Source organism: Fulmarus glacialis, unplaced genomic scaffold, assembly GCF_000690835.1.
Source record: "Fulmarus glacialis isolate BGI_N327 unplaced genomic scaffold, ASM69083v1 scaffold32282, whole genome shotgun sequence".
In the NCBI taxonomy this organism is placed as follows: domain Eukaryota; kingdom Metazoa; phylum Chordata; class Aves; order Procellariiformes; family Procellariidae; genus Fulmarus; species Fulmarus glacialis.
Window position 1 is genome coordinate 2,564 of NW_009196464.1, and position 25,248 is coordinate 27,811.

Below are 25,248 nucleotides of genomic sequence, written 5' to 3' on the forward strand. Positions count from 1 at the left end.
CTGTAAAACATACTCCCGAGGCACGTTGTTTTTTCGCACAAGGATAAAATGAGTGATGATAAAAAGATCTTTTTATAAAGATGCCGCTGTTGTACGTGTTACCCCCCTGCGCCCAGTAAAGTTAGTTTGGTGCCACCGAGGGAAGGTGATTAAAGCGGCTGATTTTTTCGATGAGTCGGGAGTATCGGTGGCAGGTTCAGAGCTGCCCCTTTGCCCGCCGCACAGGGGAGAGGGCGTTGAACCGTCTGGAGAGGTGGCACAGGAGTGAGGTGCCTTCTCAGCTGGACGGAGCTGTAGTGGAGACGTTTCCTAGCCGTCCTGCTGGAGGAAGAGCCAGTGCCCGGTGGTCTGAACAGAGGTTCCCGGGTCAGCAGCTCCCAAAATGTGAATTTTGCCCCTGCTGCAACTGCCCGGAGTTGCAGACTCGCAGCTTTCCAGTCTCTGAAATGAGGATAATCTTGTTTTAATTCTGGGATATCACTGGTAGATGCTATAAAAAAACCTCCAACCGTCCCCGCTGCGTGTCAAAGTACTTTTTATAAACCGTAAAGACATAAATCGTTGGCTCCTGCCCGCCTGTTTAACGCCTGTGTTTGCCTACGCTTGCCTCTAGCCCTCGTCCCGGCGGCTGGGCTTGTCCTGTGCCAACTGCCACACCACGACCACCACCCTGTGGCGCAGGAACGCGGAGGGCGAGCCCGTCTGCAACGCCTGCGGCCTCTACATGAAGCTCCACGGGGTAAGCGGCCACTTTGTCGCGGGAGATTCCCTGCCGGCTCTGATGCTCCTTTGGGAAAGGGCCCGTCCTCCCGCCGGCGGGCGCCCGGCGGCTTTGGGGGGGTGATATCGGGCTTCCTCAAGTCGGGGCAATGTTTCTGTTGATGTTAATGGTCTCGGCTCGCGGTTTGGATCGCGGAGTTAAAAAAAATGGATAAAATGACCGAAAAATGCCCAGCATTAGAAAATGGTTACACCGTTTAGCAAGTTATGCTTTTGACAGGTTACGTGTTTGCCATTGTAGCTCTCCCAGCAGATTTGTACAAAGAAACCACCTCTGGCTGAGTGGCAGAGGTCTTTTTCCCACCAGGATTTAAACCAGCTCTTCCGTGGGGAAAAAAAAATCCTAGACCTTTAATAAGACAGTTTTTCATGGGCAGACATAGCTATGCCAGCAAAAGTTTAAATTTCATTCCAGCCTTTGCTAGGCAATAATAGAGGAAGAAAATAGCTCTATCCTGAATGTGCTGGAGTATGTTTTGGGTGAGACTTGGAGCCTGTTATGCCCCGGTGGATTAAGTTACAGTCAAGCACAAGTGTTTGAAGAGCGATGGCATTAGGAGCGATTGGGACTTGGTCTAGTCCTCAAGGAAAAAGTAAATTATATCACAGGTTTAAACATTATAATGGTAATAAGCATATGCCTGAATTGTCTTTCCCCAAACTCTTGTTATCATTACCTTAAAATATATTTTAAACCAATGTTTTCTGGATAATGATTATCATTGTGATGACACAGAACACAAAGCTGATTTTTGAGCATGTTTTCCCTATAAATATAAATTTGGATACTATAAAGCTGTATCACGAGCCAAACTGCTTATAAGAACAAATGCTAAACTGATTATGGCCCAAAGCTTCTGTCCTAAGACACTTAGGGGCGATGATCTGGTTTGTGTAGCTGGTCCACAGGAAGACCTGATATTTTTTCCCCTGATATGCATTCTTGCTTTCCAGAACCAGCCACTGGAGATAACTCCTAATTGACTGACTGGAATAAGGAGTCAGAGATCAGATACACCCCGTCCAATTTAATTTCATACGACCTATGGCCAAATGATGCTGGTTTTCCCTAAAAGCATGCTATTTATCTATGGGCTGACTGAGGTGTTGGTAAAATTGTTGAGGCCACATCAAGAAAAAGGTTTCCCTGCTTTCTTTATTCAGATAAAACTCCCCTTGAAACAATTCATTGCTGTGCCCAAACAAAATGCACAGGTTTCTTGGAATTGCTGTTGTGACACAGGAAAAATTGACTTGCTATACATGACTTCAACAGGCATTTTCAACTTCACCATTTGATCTTGTAGTGTATTTTGATTTTTGGTATTAGAGTATATATACAACTCTATGATCAGTGTGGAAATTTAATTTTTTTAGGTTCCCCGACCTCTTGCTATGAAAAAAGAAGGAATTCAGACCAGGAAGCGAAAACCTAAGAACATAAATAAGTCAAAGGCATGCTCTGGTAAATATAAAAAGATAAGACAGTTGAGCTGCAAGAGTTTTTTTCCCCTTGCTGGAAAATATTTGGTTTTAATACCAGTTCCCGATCTTTCAGGTAACAGTACTACTGCAGTTCCTATGACTCCAACATCCACGTCTTCTACCAACTCAGATGACTGTAGCAAAACCGCTTCTCCCAGCACACAGACTGCAGCCTCTGGGGTAAGCCATAAGCCGGTGTCCGTGTCTGTAAGCAGGCTGATCACTGTGCAATGTTATCGCAGCTTTTATCTTATCTAGCAGAACAATAATCTAAACAAACTTTCCAGTTTTGTTAGCTGATACTGGAACAAGATTTTCGGAGGATATTACATATAGCTGTAAACACAAAGACAAGCTGAAGTACTTTACAAACCTCTTAATTAAGATCTATATAATTTTTATGATTGAGTTAACCATGCCTTAGCCCCAGACATTTTGTTTTGAAACGTTCAAGTTCTTCTATTTCAAAGGTTTTCTTTTGGAGCAAAGACAATAAATCATGCCCAATTGATCCTTTCAAGAAACAATTGTGCATGTACCCCTTTTTTTCTGAAATGGTCTGAATTTATAATTCAAGGCACTGATGCTCTCAGGTTTTCCAAAAGCTGTTTAATATATCTATGCCTTTGTATGCATTATCCCAAATGAGTGGTAAACCCCAGCAAAACGTTATCCTGCTGTGTGGAGGGAAACATAGAGGCTTTTGTTTTGAACTAAGATGTGCACTTAAACCCCAACCCAGACCCAGCCGCAACCAGGCTGGGGAGCCCCGCTGATTGCAGTGCGTAGGGGATCAGCCCTTTCCTCGCAGAGGGCTTTTCAGGCTCTTCGGGCTCTTCCTCAGCATCTGGCAGCACCGAGCTCCAGAGGAGCACCAGAGGAGCGCTGATCACCCCCTGCTTTAGTTTTGATCCTTACTTTACATCATGTACTCAAACCACCTCAAACTTCCTTTCTTCACTCAGTTAGCATGTGTGATAACAAATACTACCGCTAAAGTTGTGAAGCTTAATGTAGATTAATTTCTAACCCCTTGGCTATACATATCCGTATCCGCACTCACTCCTCGAGCCTTCTGTATCCTTTAATCTGCCACATGATTTGAAAAGCTTTCCTAATGTGGCTTTCTCTACTCCTTTATTAATAAAAAGAAGACATTGTTTATAATAACTATTTTTCAATATGTCTCGGCGTTCCCACATCCAAATTCCTTTCAATAGTTTAATTCCTGACGTACAAAGTTTCATTGTACAAGGGGAGGAAAAAAAACATTTTTAGCAAATGCGATTGTTTGTGGACTGACAGGGCCACCCAGTTTCAGAGGCACTGGGTTTTGGGTTCTGATGCTGCCAGACAAGGACATTACCGAAAGGGCTTGTCTTTGACATGAGAAAACCCTGTCAGTCCAATAAAATAAGCAGATCACATCAAAAAAAGAGAAACACTAACCAAGAAGTGAACTGTTACAGGGTTTCAGGCTACCCCCAGTGAACTACTAGGCACTGGTTTAGGCTTTCCCCTAATATTTGCAAAGGAAAAAATGCAGCCAAATTTTCCTTAAATTTTCCTTTGATTGCCTTAAGCAGGATTCCTGATCTGAGGAATGTCATGGGTTTTATATAATGGACAGAATTAGAACCCCATCCCAGCTGAGGCCGAGGCAGCAGTGTAGGCTGTAGGCAGCGCAGCCGTGTGCTGCTCGGGGAAGAAGAGGCCATATAGAGGAGATTCTGTGTCCTCTATGCTGTTGCTTTCTTGGCTGGCTAAAGCCTGCCTTCCTTTCTATAGCTCTTCTCCCTAGGAGAGCATATCAAACCTGTTACTAATAATCTTTATGTTATAATTTTAATAGTACAATTTGTAATATAATTTTGCCAGGTGGAGTTGTGTGTGTACCAGAGGAAAGTGGGGTGGGGGCACCATTTGTGAGCCAAAAGGCTAGCTGAAAACTGTTAGCAACTAAGAGCAAATCCCAGGGACCCTGAGGCTGCTCTTAATTACACAACAGCATCCCCCAGTGCCAGGACTTCAGTTCTCCCTGATTTTTCTGTAGTAGATCGGGCTGGGAGAGGACACGTCCATGAGGAGCAGGGAAATCTATCCCCTTGTATCCAGCAGGCAGCACGGTAACATCTGCACAGCCTTTTCTCCACCGCCGTTCGATCAGATGTGCACTGCATATGCAAAGCACTTGCAAATTACCTCTCGTGAAAAATTTCAATAAAAGGAGGCGATGGAGGAAGGTTGTGAAATGCTCTGAAGCAGCGACCAGACATATGGGCATCCCCTTGACTCTCCCCCCACCTTATATGAGGGGCTAGTGATCTCCCACTCATGCACCCCAGCGCCAAATGTATGTAAATGAGGACGGGATTTGCATGGGAGCTGTTGTCAGGACATGTCGTGGGTATGGTCACATCCTTCCCTTGGGTTCCTGGCTTTGCCCAAGCATCAGCAATTCAATGGGATAAGGACGGGGTGACTGGAGGTTGAAAGTAGGAAGTGGTGGCTGTTAGGACTGGCTCCCGTTGCCCCGGGCATCATTTGGGAACATGATCACTAGCTGCGAAGGAAGAGAAACAATTTCTTATGGGCCTAAATCCCGTGGGAGGGGCTGAGCGCTCATAAGGGGCATTGAAGTTGTCAGGCGCGAAGGGATGTCAGCGTTTTAGAGCGAGGCAGCCTGTAATCTGATCACATGCCGAAGCAAAGATATTCTACTAGACTTCTCTTTTCCTTGATTTTTTTTTTTTTTTTCATTTGAGTTGACCCATTGATAGCCCGAAGGTTTGTATTTATTCTTAGAACAGGCAATGGCTTTGCACAAGGAGAATAAACTTCTCCAGGCCAGTCAGGCGGGAGAAAACCCTCAGATGGATGAATCCAGGCTCTGTACTCTTTGGTCACTTTAACAAGAACGGCGTCGATTCCTGCCAGCGGCGCTGGTGACGTTGCCGAAACACGGGCACCTGCTGGAAGAGCGAACCTGGCTCATTCCCCGCGCGTTACACAACTGGCATGGCAACTTGTTTTTGTTTTGCTCTGTTTTTACTTCTCCAGCCCTTATTCTGTGAGGAGGGGAAAAATGCCAAATTGACATTAGGCAGAGAAATCTGATGACGTTTTAGAAACTGTTGTCTGAAATTCACAGCGATGTTGTTGCTAAATGAAACAGAGAAAATGAATTCCTCTACTGGTACAAAAGTAATTTATTATGCCTTTTATGGGAGGCTGCCAAAAGAGTTCCCAGTTATGTAGCAATCTAATAGAAATGAGATTCAGCAGAATTCATTTGTGTCAGTAATATTCACTTTTTGCCCTACCTTTCTTTATCTCCTTTAAAGTAAAATAAAGAGGGGAGGGTGGAAAAAGAGAAAGGCAGCAATTACTCTTAGACATGTCTTTGAGACTATCCGTTTCATGAAGGGAATCTTATACGATGCCAATTTTGAGACAAATTAGCAAGAACCTTAAATGTTGATTTTATGTTCTAGCTGAAGTTTAAACATTTAAAAGACATGATTAATGAATTGCTGTGGGTGCAAAGTTGATTTCAAACATCCCAAAATGTAGAAGTGTTTGGATCGGAGATATTTCGCTGTCCCATTGTAAAGGGGCTATTTGCCAAATTCACATCTGGATCTAGGATTAGGCCTATTTCTGTTTTCCTAAGCAGTATAAGTACTGGGTGTCCTGTGTTACTAATATGGAAAAGGTCCAGCTGCATGATATATGAAGTTGCCGTACATCCCCATAAAAAGAAGATTTGAAGGTTTCAGACAGCCTGCATCTGCATCTATACCTACTCTCCCTTTGATGCTGCTGAAACTGTACAGAGAAAACCTATGCACAATAATTTGCTGAAATGAAGGGCACGGTCTGTAGCGCACACCCATCCATTTCCATGCAGGGGCTCCACTGGTGTGATTACCAGAAGGGCTTTATTCCCTTATTAGGATAAAAGGCAGTATGAAAACTGCTGTAAAATCTGCTTTTTATGGCAGGACATGGAGGCTCCATGAACCAGGGCTGATGTCAGTAAAGGCTCAGCAGCACCAGGGAAGCTGTTCTTTCAGAAGACTCTACTGCACCCTGTGCCTCCAGTTTGCAGCTTTCTCAGAAGGACCGTAATCACACACCATAGAATAACTTAGGACAGTTGTCTTGCAGGTAAAACTAGCGCTTACTTCCCTTGGAGGTTTACCAGGACTGGCTCTTCAGTGTTGTAGGCTGGAAAGTGGGAGAGCTGACTGAAACGGCCTCAGCAGGTGGTGAGCTAGCAGGAAAATGCTGTTTTAACTGTCCCCGAAATGCCCGACTACCTGGGCTGAGTTCACTGAATAGCTTCTCCTGCATTTGCATTGTTTTGTTTTCAGAAGAGGGCTCGTGAGATGGTTAGAGGTGGTGTTCTTCACTCCTTTTTAGGCAGCAGATTGGTAGGACATTCATGCAGGCAACAGGGAATCAGCTTCCGTACAGTATCTCCCAGAGTCTGGATGAACCCAGAGACTCAACCTCTTAAAAAAAATCTCCTAATCACCTGGATGTTGGAGAGTTGAATGGCTAAGGGTCCTTCAGGCTATCTGATGATAAGATTTCAGTTGGTATAGAATAATTTCCTAGCCATTGGGACAGAGTTTCCATGAGAAAGGCTCACCAGCATGGTTGTTAGGACTTTCACCTGGAAAATGGGAACACGGTACCTCAGTCCTGGCATGAGTAAATATTTATCTAAACCAGGTGGAATAAGACCAACAGGAGGCATGAGGAACATGGCAACCTAAAATATCAAATAGTCTGGCAGTCAGGGTACTATGCTGGGAGATCTGATACTCCAGTTTAAATCTTCTCTTGGTCTCCTACCTCTTCTGCGTTAGTCCTCACTCCTGGACAAAATAGGATGCTGCTTTCTTCTCCCTACTCAGTTTCATAAAACCAGTCATTCATTTTCTTTGCTCTGTGTACACGTATCCAAAAGAAAGCATTTCATTTTGTATCAAACAGAACAAGGCGATCCAGCTTTTTTGTTTCAGTAGGGAAAACCAGGGAGAAAGCATTTTTGGTTCTACCCAAAACTTCTATATCTATACGGTAACATACATTTATTGCCAAAGCAATAAAGCCAATTACTCATACAGCCCTCGACAGCAGAGGGGTCATCAGCTTTCCCAAGCTATGCTGGAAGTTGCCTCCCGTAGGAAATTAATGAAGTATTAACCACAGTTTTATGTTGCTATAATACAAAGGAGAGATTAGAAGATATGTAAACTTACACGTCTGCAATATAAACAAAGGATCAATTGGACTAGCAAGAGATGACAACTTTGCGTTGTAAGAGGGTCACTAATTCAGAAAAAAAAGCTGTGGTTTCGCAGTGCTGAGACTTACTCTTCAGAAACCAGGGAGAGAGTGCTCTTGGTGGGGATGGCAGTTATTACAGGGAGGCTGAGACTGGAAAATTAAGGACTCTGCTGCAGTTTGCCACAACACATTACCTGCAAAAGAAGTTTTTGCATGTGTGTTTCAGCTGACTACGGTTATCATTTAAGTGTAGTGAAACTAAACTAAGCTAACAGAAGAGGAAGAGTATCAGCTGAGACTCAGCTTACTGCAGACCTAGTGTAATGTCCAAAATTTGTGGTGCATTTTGAACCCATGAAGCGGATGGAGCAAAGGTCTATCTGAAAGAGCAAAGGTCTAGATCAAAGATCTAGATCTACTCGCCACCCCCTCCAGCTGTTAGCACAACTCCTTGCCCGGAGCTTTTGCCTCTCGGCTGTGGAGGCCGGGGAGGGGGGGTGTCCTTCCCCTTTCCCCGCTCTCCGTGGTGGGCAGACAGTGCAGGAAGGAGTAGGTGGAAGAAAGAAGGAGTCCTTCAGCCAGAGATGCTGGTGCTGCTCCCCAAGTGCTGGCCAGCCCAGGCTGAGCAGCCTGGTTTTGATCTGGGCCAGCTTTAGTGGGGGTGAATTTGGCTCTGGCAGGGTTGGGTAGGATGTAGGTGTCTAAGTCTCTCTGTGGCTCTGGCTGAGGTCTCTCTGTGAGCGTGGTGGGCAGGTCTTCTACAGAGAGGCTACCTCCGATCCAGACAACCTGCCTGGGGGCTGCCCCATGACCAGCTCTTGCTGGTTTACGTAAAAAGAAGGGATTCTTAAACCAGCTTTGCAGATACAAATGCAACCTTCCTCTGTTTGTTTGAGAGGCAAGCTCTTCCCAACGGGCTTCATTCATTTTTTCCTCAGGAAGCTGAGCTTCAGTTGATTATCAGATTTCAGCAATAAAAATAAATCCATTACCTTTTTATTGGTAGAGCCAGCTGTTGTGAATTAGAAGAGCTCGTTGACTTTAGCAGCATTGTTCAGCTTATTTATTCCAGCTGACAAATGTCCTCTAATAACTAACTGTAGCTTCTGTCATCTTTCATCCTTTAAAGCTAGAGAAGTAAGGGCAGAGGTAGGCAGGCTCGGGAGCAGAACTGTGATTCAGCCACGTCCTTTTCATGAGCTAAAGTTTGTTTTCTGTGTCTCACTTTGGGAGCTGCCCGAGCTGCCTGCATTTGTCATGACATTACCGGGGTGGGGTTTCCAGGCCCGGCGGTCCTGCCCAGGTCCTGCCCACCCTGGCTCAATGGAGCCAGGATCTGGCCTTGGTCGGGCAGGGATGGGCAGTCTTCAAACAGGATGTGCCTCTGTGTCCTCCCTTCTGGGGTGCCCGAGGGAGGGGTGGCTGATAACCCCACATGGAAACTGCAGGTCCCTGCGCCCCACCTTTGTAGGGCTGAATCAGGAAAAGGGTGAATTACACTTTCCAAGCCCGGAAAAAACAGGTAGTGATAAGATAATTTGCCTACCGGAACAACAGCGGCAAATATGGGCAAATGGGAACCTTTCAAAGCAGCTCCTGGTATTTTTAGCTCAGGTTGAGCAAACACTGCTCAACTCTAATTTAAACCCTTCTTCTACTGTGGGAGACTCAAGCTGTTAAAAGTGATGTCTTTTGTGCTAACAGGAGTCTATTTGATGTATTAGAAATAAAAAAAGCCTTTTTGAAAAACTAGGCTGGTGCAAGACCAAAACCAGACCCAAAGGTTAGCGTAACACCTGCCTCATTGAATTCTCCGTGCATAGTCACAGGGAAGACTTGTTATCACTGATTGGCAATTGTGTATTTGAGAGAGCGATAAAATATATTTCTTAGGATTAGAGCTATTATGGTTGTTTTTTGGGGGCAAGCAGTTGTTCCTCCCATCTCTGCATTTCTGATTGGCGACCAACGGAGCAGGATCCTGGTTGAGGGCTGGGTGGAAGAATAGCGGCGATCAACCATTTTAATAAAAGCTAAAGAAAATATTGGAGTCCGGGTTATTTCAGACAAAAGTGACCGCTGGCAATGAGTATCTCTTTCAGAAGGTGAGGTTTTCCTTGGATTAAGCACAGCAACAAGAACCCTGCATAGCACTGTTTGGAAATTACCTTTGAATAAATGAAGCCTTGCTTTTCCTATGTCAGGACTGCTAGCTTGGCATGGCTCCAGGAGAGCCAAGAGCTCTACTCTTGTAAAATGATTAAATATGTATACTTTTCACTTAAACAGCAGGCAGGAAGCTTCTGCAGTCACAGTTTAGGATATTCTTTTGGTTTTTTTCTTTCTTTTTAAGGAATCTCATCTGAAGACTATTCATTAACAAGTAAATTAAGGTTTTAAAGTTGACATATCCAAGAGTTAATTTTGCATGAAGTCAGCTCTTAAACATTTCCTTTATCAGGTGAAAACGTTGCCCCTTCTCTGTCTGGCACTGCAAATTTTCCCTCTTTAGCGGATCTGCTCAGCCTCATGGAAAAAATGATCGTTTCTTTGTCTTTGTAACTCTCCATTTCTCTGTTAAAATAAATGGACTTGTTCCAGTGCAGCTCAGAGGTTCATCTTCGTGCCTACCAGGGCTCCCCTGTGTGTTGCCTTGTGCATGTAGGTGGCAGAACAAAAAGGCTCCTGGTTCAAAGGCATAGTGTTTCTCCACTTGAGATGAAAGGAGCATCTCCTTTAGTGGCCAGTCTTACAGGGATAAAGTGGTTGTGGCTAGCGTTTTGAAGGGTGAGGAATGATTTTAGGCATTTCAAGGTCTGAGGGAGCCAAAGAAGGCTGATTTCCAGGAGGTGCTCTGCACCCGCTGCTGGAGAATTGGGATGTGTCGGGCTTCTCCCACCGTGGAAGCAAAACTATAGGTGCCACCACTCCCGGGTCACATTTTTGGTGTTGGCTTCTGTGTCCCTTCAGTAGGGGGCAGTGGGACACACGCACATTACTTCCCTCATCACAGTCCGATTTCCAGGTTTTTCTGCACATCACGTGCTTTCTTTTCCACCTTGCTATGAAGATAACCAGGTGCTGATCTACAAACACAGATATCACTCCCATCAACGGGGCTGAATGAGTGGGCTGACCCTGAGACATCTTTTCAGTTTCAGGATTTCGAGGCACAGGGGCAAGCTGAGGGCAAACCCTGGCTTTTCATAGAAATCCTGGGATAGTGGCGGTGCCCCGAGCCCGCTGCGCTCCCACGCACACCCTGGTGCGTGCAAAGCTCACCTGCTTAATGAAATCTCTCGTCCTCTTCCCCCCGCTCCAGGCGAGTTCATCGGTGATGTCTGGCCCAGGAGAGAGCACCAGTCCCGAAAGCAGCAACCTTAAGTATTCAGGTCAAGACGGGCTGTACACAGGAGTCAGCCTGACCTCCACGGCCGAAGTGACGGCGTCCGTGAGACAGGATCCCTGGTGTGCCCTGGCTCTGGCGTGACCCGGCGCGAGGGAAGCTGGATCCCGGCGCTGCGCAGCAGCCCCCAGACGTCCGCGCACGGTTTCTTCTGCGGAGCAGTCGCGGCGGCAGCAAGAGTGCTGGCAAGGACCATTCCTCTGAAATTGTTTCTGTGCCTTGGCGGCAGAGGTGTTTTTCAGCCTCCAAAAGAGGCTCTGCTGAAGCATCCAGTTCCTCATCTATGCAAGAAAAATATAGGGAATGCAAATGCCCACCGGGGGATAGCTAATGCAGCCTTACACTCTCAAAAAAAAAAAAGAAAAGGAAAAAAAAAGAAAAAAAAAGAAGAGATAAACCTAGACCTATTGATAGATTCCAGAAATACATCCTCGACTTACCCAGCAGCGCTGCCTTTCTGATTATATAGTTGTTTTCACTCTTTCATCGCCTTTTCCCCCAAGAATTTGGCGGAAGTTGTCAGTGTCGGGGAGGGAGTACCAAAGGCTTTAATTACTAGAGATAGCGAGATACTTTTTAACGAGTGTCAGAAGTGTGTACTGCTTGAGTCGGCGCAGACGTCTCGCACCGAATTTGATGTCTTCACCCCACTGGTCCTCTCCTCTTGCACCCTCCATCTTCAGCATGCCTTGCTCTGCTCTTCAGAGCCCAGCTATGCCCCTGGAAGAAATCACATTTGGTACACGTCTCACAAGGTCCAGCTTGTTAAGGAGATTTTGGGGTTTGGGGTTTTTTTTGGTTTAAAATATTTACTCACTTTGCAAGACTGCGATATAACTTTAAAGTACACTGTGACTGAGGTTTATGAAAGTTCATATTTTCTGGCTGAACTGTATAGGCTCAGTCGAAATTTGTAAACAGGGTAGCAATCAGATATTTTTCTTCCATATATACAATAATTTTTTAAAAGAAGTGCAATTTGCGTTGCAGCAATCAGTGTTAAATCATTTGCATAAGATTTAACAACGGTTTTTATACGAATGAATGAATGTAAACATTTTAACTTAATGGTACGTAAATAATTTAAAAGAAAAACTTAACTAGGCATCCTTAGGCTTTTTAGCGCAACAAAACCCCATCCACTTTCTGTATTTCCAGTTGTTAAAGCAAGAGTTTCAAAGAACAAGCCTTCTCTCAGGAAAATTGCCCTAGCCGTTTGTAGTATTGTACAAAAATGCAAATGCATCCCCAGGGTTTTTTTGCCATTGAATAAGTATGTGCTGGAAAGAAACAAATTGCGATGAAACTTTACTACCTAACTGATACATATGTAAATACTCCATAAGATATTTAGGCATCTTGAAAATGTAGGATGCAATCTGTATAGTGTGACTGACGCATAGTTAGGTTGGTTTCCATTGGTTTTTAAGTGGGATGTCATTTGGAAAGTTGTTTCATCAGAGCTTTACAAATAAAAGGGTATCATTTTGGGATTTTTTTTTCCTGTACACTGTGCCTTCTCCTTTGTCTCCAACGCAATTGTTAAGCTACATTAAAAGCTATGGAAATGTACCTGATATGGGCGGCGTGTCTGATGGCTGCAAGGAAGGTCTCCAGCTGAAGTGCCTGCTCTGTATAGCTAAGTCTGCGTTGTGTGTGGCTTTTCTGCAGCTCCCCTCACTATGCCTTCTGATGATATGTAAAACCAGAGCCCCGCTCCTATCAACAGAAGCCCCTCATGGGCACATGGGAGGTTTTTCTGATGAAAGTCTGGGGAACTGATCCCATGCCTTGTGAGGACTGTCATGGTTTTGCTTGGCCTTCACACCATAGCTAAAGGGTCTCACCCAGGTCCCCTGTGTGTGCAAAGTTCTGCCTGTCACCCACTGCAGATGTAACTGGGTAAAGCCAACCGGATGGCAGGGCCATCGCGTGCCTGCTGGCATCCTCTGGTGGCCAAAGGTGAAGGGCAACAAAAACTGAAGGCGCTGCTGCTGAAAAGAGAAGACAGTGAATTTTAGCTACTGAGGGGAGTGGAAAACCTTTCGCTGGCTCTGAGGACCGGTCCTCTGCATTGCTTGGCTGATCGGAGCAAGACAACACTGCATGTGATTTCTAGCTACGTCGGCAGTACTGTCGGACCAGGAAGCTGGAATGCGCAACCTCTGTGCCCAGCACTGCTGTCAACCCGTGGAGTGGCTGCAACATGTCTCTCCGCTTCTCTGAGCCAGACTTTCATTTGGGGTGAATTGGGATAGCTCCTTGGCCTCCAGTGAAGCTATGCTGATTTGCACCAGCTGAGAATCTGCCCCTTGGTTTTCCAACCCAGAAAGTTGAGGCCGTCTCCTTACACTGGGGGTGTTGTGAGGACCCTGGGATGAATGCTGCAGCATAGCACTTGGAGGGGAACGGCTTCTAGCAAAAAGGGGTCAGGCTAAGCCTCGCCTGGGGTTTGGGCTATTCCAGCCAGCCAGGAGTGGGGACCCCTCACCCATCCTGGTGGGGCCACGACACCATCCTTGGTGCTGTGACACCTCACGTCCTTGCTCCCTGGGGGTTGTCGTGGCCGGGTACCCCAGCCCTGTTAGCCCTGGGGCCACATGGACTTGGATCTCGTGATTTACAAAACCAAATCCCTATCTAAGTGCAAAGTGAGCCATGCAGAGAAACATTGGGTTTAAAAAGCAAAAGGTGTGGAGAGGTGGGTGAGTATCTTTCCTTTTGAAGCATTTGTTGGCTAAAATGCCCTTTTCTGTGATTTTCCAGTGTTGACACTTAAATGGATGAAAAAGCTGTTGCTAACTGGTGTTGAAGAGTGTTCAGCCTTAGCTGGGGTCAGCATCTTTTTTTTTCCTTTTTTCTTGCCGGGGTGAAGTTTGGTGTGCCACTTCTGAAAAGCCTAGCGCAAAACTCACTGCCAGGTATGTCAGAGCTGTGTTGCTCAGAGTTATCATAAAACGGGAGGTTTAGACCAGTGTGTCCCAGTTTTGGGCTGGTGACCCAGCAGAAAAAGTCAGCTGGCTGCTGACACTCTTGCCAGCAGCCTGTGAAAGGCCACGCTGCTTTGAAACCCTGCGGCACAATGTAAGAGGGCTCCCGGGAGACCTTGCTCTCTTCTCAGCACCACCTTAACCCAGCGTCTGGCTTAGGGTGGTTTCTGCAGATAACAAGTCTTGCAGGGGGCATAAAAAGAAGCCCTATGGGAAAAGACTCCTCTTGGATCTGAGACTGAAAATGCTCTTTCAGGAGATACCAGGAAAAAAAAAAAAGAAAAGAAGTATTTCCTAGGGAAGGTGTTTCCCATTATTTCTTATCAGCAAAAACATCAAGAATGAAATACTTCACCTCCTTGGACCAGAAGCAGAGCTAAATCAGGTTTTTATCCCTCTGCAAGAGGCAGGGGGGACGCAGTACCGTGTTGCCTTACTCTGTAGATGCCGAGGAGCTCAAAGCCAGGTTCTGTGTAATGATTTTACATAGAAAAAGACTGTAAGAACAGTACCTCCCTACTCATCAAAACTGCTCTCCAAGTGTACCAATTGTTGGAGCGGCTACTGCTTGACAAAATAAAGGTTTATCTTTTTTTATTTTTTTTTTAAATTTTTCCTTTTAGTCCTGCTGAGCCGGCATGGCTCTGGGTGTGTGAGCTGGACTTTGCTCTGGCTCATACATCATCAATAGCACTGATACTGATGGACGGCCTGGCCAGATGCTTTCCTCACTTATCCCTGTTTCTCTTGTGACAGCCTCCGGGATGGACTGAAAAAGAACAAAGAAAGCGTTTGACCATGGGTCTCAGTTACTAGTGAGGCTGAACGAGCCAGACTGACCCCAGAGCAGCTCTCTAGTACCAGAATGAAGCTTCAGAGTTGACATTTGGGGGGAAAAAAAAGAAGCATATGGTTAATTGTCACCTTAGTACCTTTTCTCTGGAAACAACAAAATTAAATAGATGACAATGACTCGAGTCATCTGCTTCAGGCTCCCCCACCAAGCAATACTAGAAGGCTCACATTTGCTTGGGTGGCCCCTCAAGAGCAGACTGCTCCTGGCCACATGTGTTACCCTGGGCTCCAGGCTTCCCTAGGTCCCAGGTTTTGTCTTAGTAGTGTTCCCGTCACCCTCACCCATAATCATATTTTTTCTGTTCAAAGTGCTTGAAATAAGTTGAGATCCCTACCGTGGTCCAGAGTATTTTTCAGCATGGCATTGAGGGTGTATACTGGTGTAGTACGAGCGCTGTGGAGGTATGTGAGGGTGTAACAGCTGCTGGGCTTGGGTTGGTGACCTGGGTAAAGCAGAGAAAACCAACGTTGGACAGGTTGCCCAAAGGGAGTAAGAGGTGTCTGGCTATTTCCAGAACTGCAGGTGGGCTTCGTTACATGTGGATGATGAGAGGACAAGGACCTGAGTATGAAGTGAGGAGCCAATGTAGCTGATTTGTTTTGGTTTTCTTGCTGCAAAGCCAGACAGAGCCATGCGCCAGCCCTGTGACATTTGCCATATAGAACTTGAGTAATTTACTGTCTGTTCCTGCATAAAAATAGTATCACTTCTGCTCCTTTCCAAGAGAAGAAGGGATTTAGGAGTTACACCCTGTCCCTGGTACCATGAGCCTTAGCTGAGCACAGGCTGCAGAAACCCAAAATGGACTTCAACTCTTCCTGTGTGCTCACAGCTCCAGATCTTCCTTATCCAGCTGTCCTGAACTTCATTCCTCACAGATCCTCCAGTTCCTAAATCTGTATACACTGGACATTCCAGGCTTGTGTCAAACACACTGAATTCAGTATTAAAATATAGGGCAAAGGTTATTGCAGTGGGAAGGCGAGAAGGAAACTGAGGGTAACGAAGACCTCAAGCTTTTTGCAACACGTGGAGCAGAGACCACTTGAAACTGCTCCTCAAGCCCTCAGTTTCCTTCTGAATCACTTAAAGGTATCTGATGAAAGTTGGTATAATATATAGGAGAGGGGAGTAGGATTTAGGTGCCCAGGTGGACGTGCAGTCAAACAAGAGTTGTCAGAGCAACATAGTAACCAAAAGTGCTAATGTACTTCTTGAGCAAATAATCAGGATAATACTGAGTAGGAGTAAGGAGGTAATTTTACTTTGGGATGCTGCATCCAGACCTGGCATCCACATTTGAAAAGGATGTTGAAAAGTTGGCGAGGGTAGAGAAAAGAACCGCAGAAATGATTTAAGGACTGGGGAAAACGTCTGGCCTTGACAAATTTAAAGACCACAGTCCGCTTCAAGTATCCAAAGGAAGACTAAAAGATGACTGGTGTAGTAATTCCCTTCAGGGGGAGAAAATGGTAGATGCTAACAGGCCTTTGACCTTGCAGAGAAAGACATAACAAGATCTAGTGGCCAGTAGGTGAAGCTGGATTAATTCAAAAGATAAATTAGCTTCAGCTGAAACAATGAACATAATTAGCGATGGGAGTGGCAGCAAGGGATGAAGACGAGTGCTCAATCTCTTGATGCCTTCGTAACAAAGCTGGCTGGAAGATCGGCTTTAGCTGACCAAAAGTGACTGGGTCCAGGATTGAGTGGGTTACATCTGCTGCATCGTGATTTATAGGCCGGATTAGTCTCCAGTTGGTCTTAAACCGTATTACTTTTTGGGATGAGACCCAATGCTGAGATCTTGAATTTTTGTCGTTATTAAAAACCCCATGGCACTCTTCCTGAGAGCCGTGGTAAACACTGTGGTGTTTTGTCCCAGTTTCAGCATAAGTAATTATTTTTTGCCTACCTAAAATGTCCTACTTCCTCTCCAAAACTGCCCTGCATCTTTATTGTTTCCTGTTAAATACATCCTGAGTTCCACAGAAGAAGAGGCCGTGTTTCAAAGTTGAACAAAAAAACCTTGAAAATCTGTCGCCTCTTATGGCATGGCACAGAGGCAGGGCCTGCTAAGCAGCTTCTTGGAGAAGCAGGAAGGAAACCTTTTCTGAAGTCGGCGGTCTGCAGGCCTTCGGTCTGTGACCTTTTGATGCTGCGAAGACCACAGCCTGAAGAATGAACAGAGGCGTGCAGAGCATCTTGCAAATGTGGCGATTTTAAAAAAAGGAGAGAAATGGTGGGTTTCTATAGCGCACCAAACCCCAACTGCGATCCAAATCCTACCTTTTCTTCTCATGGGAATAAATAACGTTTTAAAAAAATAATACTGCTTTTTGTACCTTGCTTACAGAGGACCCAGTCTTGTGGCACGAGAGGGAGAGGATGTGCCTCGTGTATTTAGCTGGTCATTTCTCTGACCCCTTTGCAGTACAGAGGAGCCCCAAACCAGCCGGGGGGATCCTGGTGAGCCTTCACACTCTGGAGGGATTTTGCATAGGCTTGGCAGACGTGCCTCCCCTGCCTCCTGCACCAGAGGCAGGAGTGGCCTTGCTGTCGGGAGAGGGTGTGTGTGTTTGGGCGGGGGCCCGGGGAGGGGAGAGGGAAGGAGGCCTGGTGGAGGGGAGATCTGCTGTGCCCCAACTTCAGCGACAGGGCCACAGCTGCTCGCGGGCGGCTCGAGGTGCCTGAGGATCAAGAAGCTGAAACCAGCCTTCACCGAGCCTGCAAGGACCTCTGGCAGGCCGGGGGCCTCGTGTGTGTGTGCAAGTGCCTTCAGTTTTAAAAATTAGATCTTTTACTCTTCTCTCCTTCTTCTACCATAACCCATAGCGGTCTACAGTTGTTCCTTTCTGCCTGAATTGAAGTTTATTAAAAAAAGAAGCATGGGGATGACGGGCGGCCTCAGGATCAGTGACAGAGGTGAGGAGCAGCGCCTGTGAGGTCTGGGCAGACCCACCTGCCCCGGCACCGGGCGCACCAGGGCAGGGGCCCCGCTTGGGGTCCACGGGCTGGACAAAGAAATGAGCCATACCCTCTGTTCTTCACAGAATCAATGAAGCGTGTCACAAGGTTCATTTAATTTAATTTTATTTTAAACTATTAGGAACATTTCAGCCTGGAACAGGCTCCCAAAGACAGCAATACTCCCTTTTTTGTAACAAGATAATGTCCTGTAGTTTCCAGTAACTTTGACTTGTCTTTTTTTTTTCAGATCAAGGTGAGAACCTGGAGACTGGAAAATAACATTACTGTTTTACCTAATGGGAAAAAAAATTTGCTTAGAAGTTTGACCGACAAAATGTGTACCCTTCATGACAACAACCAAGCGATTCCTTCAAGGTTTTTAAAAGCAGCATGGCTACACTCAGAATACGCATGGAGAAATTATACTCTGTACAATTTAGCGATTCTCAGAAAATTAAAAAATTAAACAATACTTCTCCCAAAGTATTGTTAGGATTAACTATGCACTAGGCAGCAAGAGGCCAATGGTGTCTCTAAAGTTAGAGCTCCCACTTTATTACCCAGTCTTATGCTTTGCTCAAAGTAGTGATAAAATTCCTGGGACTAAATGAATGCTTTGTATAAGCAGGAAATTCAGGAAAAACAGCTTGTCTTTCTAAGTCTCCATGATCCGTTTTCAGCAAAAGTAAGAAACTTCAAGCACAGATCCCAGCAGACTTGGGCTTTTTAAACAAGTCACCGATATCTTACCATTTCTCTGTGGCTGAGTTCATCAGGGAAGACATGGATAGGCATTGACAGCCGTGTGCCATACTCCTTCTTCAGTGTAAACCAGTCCTGATCCCGCTGCCTTTAATGGTGTGGGATTTTGCGACAGGGTCAAATCTGTCACACTGTGAAACCCTTTCTTATCTAAAGCGAAGGATTAGCACTTCTGAAATGAGCCACATATCAAAAACTCAGGCAAAAGCTGAAAGAAACTCATATTTCACACCTGTTACGTACCGAGGCACTACAGTATTGATGTACACTCTGCTTTCCCTGTTCCAGGCAACCTAAGAGGTGGTCAGGATACTTCACTCATGATTTAATGTACTCCTTTGATGGGGAAACCTACGTGAGTGAAACGTTAACTCTGAGGTTTCAGCCATAGACGGTTCTGAGAAATTTTAACCTTGCTTCTCTGTCCACGCAGATTTACACTGAGATCTCCCATATCTCTCCCAGCCCCAGGCCTGCTCTTGCTCCCCTTGCAGTCAGGAGTGAAACTCCTTGCAGCTCAGTGGCAGAGGTGAACTCTGATTTATGAGGACCTTTTAAAGAGATGAGCCCAGCCCTAAATTATGGCTGGCTAAAGCAGGCAAGCACACGGGAAGCAGCAAGCTGTCTGGTTCGATGTAAAGGCTGCGTTCACTACAAAGGCAAGGAGTATCTGTTTGACACCTTTGTAATTAATGAGACTACCGAAGGCAGCCACCTAGATCAAGCCCCAGCCATTGGGAGAAGTCTCGTAAAAGGCAGAGGAATTCAGGACAGGCTTCAGCTAGCTTTCCCAGACAGTTCGAGCAGGGCAGTCTGTGGTTCAGGGCTTGCCAGGTGCCAGAGCTATCAGGCAATCTTGGCCATCAAAAGCCCAGGCTACCCCCCGTACCTGGGGGAGGGCATGTCAACCCCCTGCCGTTGGGGCATCAGGTCTCAGCTCCCACCTTCGCCACCTAAGTGGTGGTGCAGGGCAGCAGTACCCACCTGGGATGCTGCTGAGGGAGCTTGCACTTTGGGCCCAGAAATTCTGTCTTGAGCAAAAATGGCCTGTTTAAAGGAGAATGAATACTCCCTGTGGTTAAAACAACGAGTGTGTGTTACCTACTCAGCATGGGTGGGAGGGAAGCAAGATAGTAACGGTCGGATGGAGCTCTGCTAATAAAAGGCATTGCAGCAGAAGGCAGAGGGAATATACTTTTTCAGGGAGAAGATTTAAGATTTAGGACAGCTGGAGCCACAGGATAAAAGCAGGATGAACCAGAAGCTGTAGTGTGATCGGAAGCTCAAGTCTTTTCAGCAAAGGTTTTTGAAGACGTTCCATTTGTTGTTCTTATTTTATGAGTTGAAAGTATCTGGTTTTCAAAAAAAATTCATTTTCATCGCAACCAGGCCCCTTTGACAGCAATACAAACATTTTGCAGAACCTCTTTGGTTGAGAAAATGCTCTAGAATTTTTGGTTATATCTTGCATTGTACATTTTTCTGATGGCAAACTTCTTAGTGGAGCTAAGGGAAATTTACAATTTGCCAAACTTCTTGTTGCAGTAATTTTGCAGTAATTGCAGGTCTGCACTTGCCCTGCTCGCATGAGCGAATACTTATAGGCACCCACAGACACTGAAGCTGCATACTGTCCTGAAGACAGCTGTTCCTAAGAGACAGTCCTCAAGAAGAGCAGAACCTGGCCCATAAAGTCTATATGAGTTTAGAGATGTGTAGAGGAAAAAGAGCCCAGATTAAATGGATCTTTTAGGTAACATCACTCTGAGCAAAGAAGGGACTTCGGTATGGAAGCAGACAAGGTAAAAGCATTGGGGAGAGACAGCAGTGACTATCTGAGCTCTCTTAATCACCTGACCTCGTTAGCCATGCCGGCTTCAGCCTCATCAGCAGGTGAATGGGGGAAAGAGGAAGCCACTGACACTGTATTTCTGGGGTGTCACCCTCAGCTGCAGGATGGCACCCAATATGTGAACGCTGAGGCTGTGTCTCAGCCAGCAGGCTTGGACAGAGTGCGTGCGGAGAGGGCTTCCCCGGCCCTACGGGGAAGAGGTTTATTTTCCAACCACAGATGTGATTAGATTCACTCCTCTGTTCTGTGTGTACTATTGTGCTTCTATGAATTAAATATGTAGCTGGGGGATAGGACAGCATCCTTCTATTAATAAATACAGAGCAGATAATTAAAAGAATAAATGTGAGAGCTTTATTATTTCAAAAGTTGAGCAGTGGACCTGAGGCATGCAGTATGTTTTTAATTAGCGTTATTACTTGAAGTGAGTAATAGTGAAAAGACTCCTTAAGTTCTCCGATAGCATATTAATTAGCTAATCAACAGAGCTATTATTTTCTTTGATGTATGCCCTACTCTGCAGTACTAAAGTGCACACGCTGATTTACTGGTAAGGGTAATTAAAGGGCATGTCATAAACACCACTGACGTCATGGAATATTGCTCTTTAACCGTCTTTCCAGTTAACTCTTCCACGTGGAAAAACAGATATTTTGCAGCTGACCCTCACCTGGTGTTGAGTGTTCTCGATCTCATGGCATCATTGCAGTTTTGTGAACCCATGGCAGCAGAGGGTGTAGTCTTGCATTTATGGCTTCCCATGACCATGAGGTATATGCATTTGAAAGTCTTTCACACACCAGCCTTTGCAAAAAGCCTTACTGCTGCGCAGAAGCTTTTTCACAGAACTGTCTCGTGCATGAGTTTCACGGGAGAGCCTACACCTATGTAACTTACATTACCCAGAGGTAAAGCCCTGCTGGGGGTGGTGAACTCCTCAGAAAATAACAGCTTTCCGCCATGCTTCCCTCGCACTTACACCTTCCCTGAAGGTGGAAATATAGCCCTGGCTGGGCAACGTAGATGGTATATACCTTTCAGGTTTTAAATGGAGACCTACTGTATGTGTAAGGGGAACTGTATGTGTTACACACTGTATGTGTAATGGAGACCTACTGTATGTGTAGGTCGGAAGAACTGTAGCTAAACTATGCATTTCAAGCATATTATCTCTATATAGCTCTACATATGGGCTGCAAAATTTGGAGGATCTTCAGCATTGAAGTCTGAAAATCGGGGGTGGTTTGCATCCAGCAGAGCTGCAGGCTTGTAAATGCCGTAGTGGCATGTGGGTGCACGAGCGAGTAAGGGAACATCAGCCCGGGTGGTTCCTTCTTGCTTGCTTTCCCTCCTTCCTTCTTCCTCTCCTTCCCTCTTTTTCTCTTTCTCTTTTTCTCCCTCTCTCCCTCTGTTTCATCCTGTGCATTTTGTTTTGTTTCTTCCCAGCTACAGGGCTGTCTCCCATATATTTCTGGACAATCAAGGGATTGGAATAATCTTTAAATCCACAGCACTGAATAAAACCACTTCCTGATTTTTTTTTCCACCCCATTTATTGGGTTCCTCAATATAAGGAAGTGGTAGCCTCTCTTTACTGAATTTCAGGTAATGGTATCATTCCAGATAACAGCAATAAGTAGGTCATAAAAATAGAATGGATAATCATCTTTCACTCACACAAATGAAAGAAGAAAAAAGATATATACCAATAGGAAATAAAATGCAAAACACTTCATTTCAGAATATGGCAAAATATTTTTAACTTCATATTTTAGAGGTATATATTCCTGTTTATCTCAAATATGCCTGTTTCCAGATGACTGGCTTCATTTGTAATTTAAAGCAGTGGCCAAAATTCTGTTCTGATTATGAATTAGACCCACTTAAATCAGTATTTACTCTCTGTTCAAAAGAAAATTATCCAACACAATGGGATAAACCCAGTTGTACAGCCAGGGTACTCACATGCTTTCCCATTACTGTCCAAGTTGGAAAATGCTCTCCACCACTGAGATGTAGGGTGGGGCTTACTATCCCCATTTTATGGATCAACAGGGATAAGAAAGCCTCTATAGTTTTCCCGAAATCTCACAGGAGTCGTTCATAGAGAAGATATTTACTGAGTATCTTCCAGGTCCCAGGCGATGTCCCAGCTGGTGGACTCTGGCAGTATCTCAGGACATGGGCAATGGTATGTGACAGCTCATATCGGTGACTTCTCGGCATGGTTTTGGTCAGGACCACCTAGCACTTTCCCAGCTGCTGCCCATGGTTAGGGAATAGCAGCTGGGCCAGGGACTGTTCCCGGTTTGGATTGCTGCCCTCCTGCTTTGGAGGGTAAGAGAGCTGAGCCGGAGGGACATGGGCTGTGCTTTGCAGTATTCCTCCTTTGACTGTTCCCTGGCCCATTTTATTTCCCAGCATAGACACAGCCGCTTGGTGTGTATTTGTGGTGTGTGTCGGTCTGCTTGCACGTAACTGACATATTTCAAGACTGGTTGGTGAAGAAAGAAGAGGAAACACGATATGAAATGTGGATGAGTCTTATGTGACCCTGAGCCAAGTCCTGCCTTAAGACTTGGGATATTTTTTCATGAAGGCACGTGATTCTCTGCCTATGCAGTGTCAGCACAAAGCAGAGATAGGCCCCAACACGTGACTCTTTAGTGACTAGTTTGAATGGAAATGTGTGATTTCTGAACAGATTTATTGTGCAAGCAAAAATGTATTTGCTAAAGATTACAGCAGCGTGTTTGCTCTGAATGCTGAGCCTGGGAAATAAAGACTGCCCTGTGTGACTTTTCATAACACGGTGAAATAAGGTTTGTGGTGTCAAATACCTGTTTTAACTTTGTTATCCCTGTCCCATGGTCTGCAGCGCAGGGATTAGGCAATGGAAGCAGAGCAGAGCTGGGGATGCAGAGACCTCTCCACGGCTCAGACTCCAGCTCCTGCATCCCTTGTGGATGTGGATGATAGACCTACTTACCATTCATGTGGCCTCAAGGTCTGTGCCAGGTGTGGGCAAACAACCTACATGCCCATTGCTCCCTGACCTTGCCAAAACACTTCTCTGCATCATGTGTAAGGGGACATCAAGGAGCTCCTTGGCCCACTGGAGTCCCTGGAGTCCTTCTCTGGGCTGTCCTCAAGCTTCTTTCTGCCACCTCCCTCTCAGGGTAGCAGGGACCCAGGAACCTCTGCTGATGAGAACCAGAACTCACCCTTGGACCTCTAATTAGTCATTACCACTTCAGATAGCCAATATTACTACCTTTTATGTCAGAGGTATCATATGTTGTATAATTGCATAGCTGGAAGGTTTTTGCAGGAGTTAGGACAGGGATTCTGCTACTGTGACCATTGTCCCTGAAGGAGCTGTGTCCCCTCCCCTTCAGAGCTGTTTTGCAAGCTGGGTTCATGAGCATTTCCACAGCGGATAACTCATAGGCCACACAGTCTAGTGGACAACCAAGCATCTTGGTCTGAAAGCACACGTGTGCTGGGAGCGTGAACCACGTGGGTGGGTGGACAGAGGTGTCTCGGGCTTTTTGATGAAGGAAAGTGAATGCAGAGTGCCGTTTGGGGAATTTTCACGAGTCAAAATCCACCCTGTTTCTTTTGTCTGTTTTTCATTTTTAAAGCACTCAAATGACTGATCTGCAACATGTAGACCTCAGTTTGGTTTGGAACTGCAGTTCAGACGCGCTTGTAGACAAAAATTTAAAACCATGATCTTATAGGCGTGCTCAGGGTCAGCTGATAAAAATAATTCTTTTGCCGGTGTGTTGAATCCAGTTACAGGTCCCATCGCTCAATTTCCCTGGCAGAAACACTCCCAAGACTTTCTTTTGCTGATACACTGCTGCACTGTTTGGAAAGAGAAACTCAGCCAACTGCTCAGATATCTTGGAGTTGTCCTTGTACAAGGGAAAATGGGGCTTGATTTGGTCTGGCAGTCTGCTAACATTTGCTGCCATGGCATTTTTTGCCAGTCTTCATGACGCCAGCGAATGGAGGAATGCTGCAGCACATGTATTTAAGGGGGTTTGTTTAGTGTAAGGGTGTCTGTAGGAGGAGTAGTTTCCTGAAAGGAACAACCGGAGCGTCTGACCTTGCACTGATTCTGCTGACAGTTCCTGCTTGAAATAAGGTTGCCCTGGTCTGGTGCAACATCACTCACCTCCAGCAAGGGAGTTTCGAACTTTTAGGAGACACGTAAGAGCCATATAAGGAGTAACACGTCCACAGGGATCCCTCTGTACCGAACATGGGATCTGAGCACTTGCAGGCTCTCAAAGAGCTCAGCTCCAGACTGAAGGATGCAATGGTTATAAAAGAAGTCTCTCAGCTCTGCACATCTTCAGACATCAGATTTCAAATCTAGTTCCGGATCCCAGGTCAAGTTAAAGGCAAACAAAGGGGAAATATCCTGAAATAGGAATCAAAATTATCTCCAAAGTACTTGTTCTGCAAGGCTAGCAGGAGCAGCATCCCCATAGCTGTTACTTAAAAACATAAAAATGAAAAAGCATTGGTGAAAACCGATTTAAGGGGCTGGGCAGATTCAGGTGCAAGGCAGGAGATTAAATGTTTTGCCTCTTTGCCCTTCTCATGCTTTATGCCTTGGAAACCTACCTACGTCTCTGCCTGTTAATGAACATCTGCTTTTGATTGTCACAAACCCATATATTTCAGTAAAATAAACATACCTGATCTCCACTTGGGAAACAGCCTATTGTTTCTGCTGTGCCAGGTTCAAGCACTGCTTTTAAATCAGAGATGGACATTTTTTTTCTCACTTGCCTACTAGTTACCTTTAAGTGCTAAATGAGCCCAGCAGGAA

The 25,248-nt window shown here is 45.5% G+C and overlaps 1 protein-coding gene across 1 annotated transcript; it reads left to right on the forward strand.

The window, feature by feature from the left end:
* Window positions 1–613: 613 nt before the first annotated feature.
* LOC104072672 (transcription factor GATA-6) lies at window positions 614–11,330 on the forward strand (the record flags this gene model as incomplete). The annotated part of the gene is made up of 4 exons (XM_009572205.1): window positions 614–739; window positions 2,158–2,245; window positions 2,339–2,445; window positions 10,889–11,330. Coding segments are annotated over 4 exons (489 nt in total), but the record flags the coding sequence as incomplete, so codon positions are not given.
* Between the last annotated feature and the right edge of the window lie 13,918 nt (window positions 11,331–25,248).